Source organism: Equus quagga, unplaced genomic scaffold, assembly GCF_021613505.1.
Source record: "Equus quagga isolate Etosha38 unplaced genomic scaffold, UCLA_HA_Equagga_1.0 83469_RagTag, whole genome shotgun sequence".
NCBI classification, from domain to species: Eukaryota; Metazoa; Chordata; class Mammalia; order Perissodactyla; family Equidae; genus Equus; species Equus quagga.
In genome coordinates, this window is record NW_025803446.1 from 1 (window position 1) to 4,108 (window position 4,108).

A 4,108-nucleotide genomic window follows, 5' to 3' on the forward strand; every position below is an offset into this window, starting at 1 on the left:
AGGACTCAAGGGACAGCTCTTGAATTTCATTCCCAAACCAGGGCCACCCCATCCCCACTGTGGCCTGGTGCAGCTGTACCTGAAACAATGTTATCTGCTTCTGCAAAGCCCTTCTGGAGGTCTCCTTTCTCAATCTTGCGCCCAGATCCATAAAAGGAGTTGTGTTTTATGGCATCCTGAGGGTCATAAAGAAGTGTCAGTGACTTGGCTTTCAGGAGAGAAAGGTGGATTCCAACGGGGGAAGAGAAGCTGTTGGAATGGCTGCCTTTCTCTTCTCACATAGACATCTCGACAAGCTTCTTATACAGACTTAAAGTGAGCTCACACGCAGCCCGCAGGGTCACATTCCTCCATTTCCTCAGATATACATGGACAAGCTCAGATCTTGAGGAAAAGCAAAGAATCCCTCAAGGAACCAACTGCAGCTGAACCTAGGAAGGAAGAGCTCAGTCGGCCATTAGTAGACTGAGTCTAGGATCACGATGGGGAAGGTTTCATAGGACCACACAATCCCAGGACTGGAAGAGATTTTAAAACCTATCTAAAAGAAGACGCGGTGTATATATACATATATACAATGGAATACTACTCAGCCACAAAAAAGACAAAATCATGCCATTTATGACAATATGGATGGAGCTGGAGGGTATTATGGTGAGTAAAATAAGTCAGACAGAGAAAGGCAATTAGACAAACAAACAAACACATAGATAAGGAGAACAGATTAGTGGTTACCAGAGGAAAAGGGGGTAGGGGGAGGGTGAAAGGGGTAGAGGGGCACTTATGTATGGTGACAGATAAAAACTTGACTGTTGGTAACGAACATGATGCAGTCTGTACAGAAACTGAAATATAGTGATGCACACCTGAAATTTACACAATGCTGTAAGCCAATATGACCTCAGTAGAATAATTTTTTTAAAAACCTATCTAATCAACCCCCGTCTGCTCGAATCTCCTCTAGAGGATCCTAATAAAGGCGCCTCCAGGGAGCTCACCCCTCTCCATAGGAAGCCCGTTCTCTGTTACCTCGATTGTGATAATGGCTGGTAGATCTTCATAGGTGATTTTCATTGCTTGAGCAGCTCTCTGTGCATGTTCTGGGGTGTCAGTGACCACAGCACCAATGATGTGCCCAACACAAGTCACCTAGGAGCAGAGCAAGAGTGCTGAAGAACATAACTAAGCTCCTCATGAAGCAAATTATTTTGGGTTGTCCAAAAAGGCCAAGGACCCCCTGCTCCCACTATTTCCTGTTAAGGCCCATTTTAGGAATGACCTGGGGCTCTTTATTTCCTTATCCTACTATTTGGAGTTATGTGCTTTTTCATAAGTGTTTAGAATCAGTAGAACTGTGATAGGGGTTGCAAGTCACTCGTATCAGGATGGCAAACTCACTTGACTTCATGGACCAATTCTGATGACTTAGTACTGGCAACCTGTTGAGAAGCTGCCCCGGATAGAATGTGGTGATTGATTAGTGATGTCTGTCATGAGCCGCAAAATGGGAGGTGTGGCAGCGTGAAGTGCATCTGTCAACTTGCATCTACTCCAACACCCTTGTTCTTCATGAGAAGAGACAGACACCCAGAAGGCAAGATCACAATTGACTCATGACTAGAACATGACTAAATCTTAGCCCCTGACTCACAGTTCCCTTGTCTTTCCACCACCCCACTGTCTTCCATCTTCCATTTCCCAGATTTTTACCAGAAGCTTCTCAAAGGCAGCAATCATGCCTTACATCCCATCTACATGCCCAGAAGCAGTAGTTCCTGACCGCTGGGTCTTAGACTTGATGACCCGTAAACCAGTTTTTTTGTTAAATTTATAGAATGATGATTATGGCTTACTTTTAATTTAATAATTTAGTCCCTATAAAAGCTTACTGGATCTCCTTCAGAGATAATTTTCTCCCAACATCCCCCCAAAAATAAACAACAGAAAAATTGTCCAACTCATCACTTTGGAATACGAGATTTCTGAAAATAGGAACCAGTACTTAGCACGCCTGTCTCTGGTATTTATCTCTCCAGGACCCAACTAAGTTATTGACTTAATTCATTAGCACAGCGGTTGTTGAACCTGGCTGATTCTCACTGACCGCAATGCCAGCAAGGCTCTTAGAGGCTCTGGAAGTCTGTAAAGCAGTTTGTTCTTCGTTAAAGGCTCTCCTTTTGGAGTCTTTGTGTCTTGTGGTTGTAGATGTTCATTCTCTGCTTCACTTTTATGTCAACAATAAGGTGAATTTGCCCTCCAGCCACACCTACCCTCCTCCAATTTGCAAGAATTGATCTGTATTGGAATTATAAAGTGACTGTCTGAGAACTATCCTAGAAGGATATGGATTTTAGTAGCCGCTATCTTGAATGTTTGGAAACATTTTTTTTTGGCAGATCTGTCTATGTAGTTGAAAGCAATAGACGAACTTTCATAAAACGGAATTATCAATACACATAGTGATGGTATCATGATTCCTATTCTGGCTAGTTTGTTTAATGTGTTTTTATTTTCTTCTAATAAGGGAGCTTAATATTGTACCCTTAAGAACCTGATTGTTAGTTCAGACACATTCAATAACCTTGTTTTAATGCCACTTTGGCGTGGAATCATCCTACTATGTACAAATAGCAGCCAGCACTTAAATAAACACGTAAACATTAAGTTAAAATTAAAAGTGCTGCCAGGCACATTCTATCCTCCTAGTGATTTCCCTGAATACTGGCCAATGGCATGATGCCCACAACATGTGCAAACATACCATCTTTTCAAGATTAGGGACTTGAAGGAATGAGCACAAATTAAAACTTAAATACTCATTCCACTAACTTCCTAGGAAAAAAAAATCCAAGACGTACCTCATCATTCGCAAAGACTGTTTCATCATTAAAAAATCCAGTTTTGTTACTCCCCGGAATATCATCAGCAGAGAGAAAGCAAACAAACCCTGGCACCTTCTGAGCTTCTGAAGTATCGATGGACCTGCAAGAATGAGCCACATGAGGGGCCAGGCAGGAAAACCGAAGAGGAAGACCTGTCACCCAGTTGGATAACTCTGTCCTCCTTTTGATGGTTTTTCCTCCACTCTAATTCCTCCCCTCTCCATCTTCTATCCTATTCGATCCTATTCTATTCTATTCTACCCTATTCTGTTCTGCAAAGGTTGATTAAATGCTTACCATGTGAGGCCACTGTGCTGAGTGCTATGGGGGATATGAGATGAACAGGACAGGCCCACCCCTGTGGACCTTTAAAGGCCATATTCTGGTCTCCAAGTACAAAAGAATAAAATCATAATGAGTAGCATTTACTCGGAAAGCTCCAGATAAAACCACTTCACAGCTAATACCCATCCAGAATGAGCACATTAGAGCCCTTGCTGTACTACCTATCCAGCATCCCTGGACATCATCACACTGCAGAATTTCTCTCCCCACATTCATGGAGCTATCCCAGCATGGCGGGGCACCCCAGCCATAATCAGGTAACCCAAATCCCAAAGGGAGATTGCCTGGAGACTTTGTCAATTCTAATGGTATAAACTATGTACTGCTCAGTCTGGCCCATGCCCCCATGGGGAAATAAGGCAGAGGCCCCTAGAGAAATGAATGGAAACCCCTCTGAAGTACCAGCCAACTTCCAAACAGGTAACCCTCACCAGAGCCCCAGAAAGTCGTTGTCATTATCCCCATTTTACATTTGGGGAATCTCAAACTCAGGGAAGTTAAGTAGGTTGTCAAAAGTCACCCAGCCAGAGAGCAGCACAGCTGGGATTAGGACCAAGGGTAAGCTAGGAAGACTGCCAAGGTCAGGTGGGCTTCTGCTCTACCCTTCCAAAAGCATGCAGCCAGGAAGACCCTGATCGATACAGTCACTAGAGAGCTCCCCCCTCCCACCCAAACCCTATCCTCCTGCATCCCTTCAGACATCACTCAGACCGAGCAAAGTTGTCTGAGTGTAGACAGTGCAGGTCATGATACTGTCCACACGGGCTCAAGACAAGGACAAAGGCAAATGAATTTACCCCATGGCTGGACACCATAGCATCTGAAACAAACATTTTTTTTTTCGGGGACCTGGAAGAGTTGATTTATCTGTTAGGTTTTAT

General features: G+C 43.6%; 1 protein-coding gene across 1 annotated transcript; it reads right to left on the reverse strand.

The window, feature by feature from the left end:
• Positions 1–6: 6 nt before the first annotated feature.
• On the reverse strand, positions 7–2,982 carry LOC124234519 (xanthine dehydrogenase/oxidase-like; the record flags this gene model as incomplete). The annotated part of the gene is made up of 3 exons (XM_046651866.1): positions 7–176; positions 1,030–1,149; positions 2,859–2,982. Coding segments are annotated over 3 exons (394 nt in total), but the record flags the coding sequence as incomplete, so codon positions are not given.
• Positions 2,983–4,108: the final 1,126 nt, after the last annotated feature.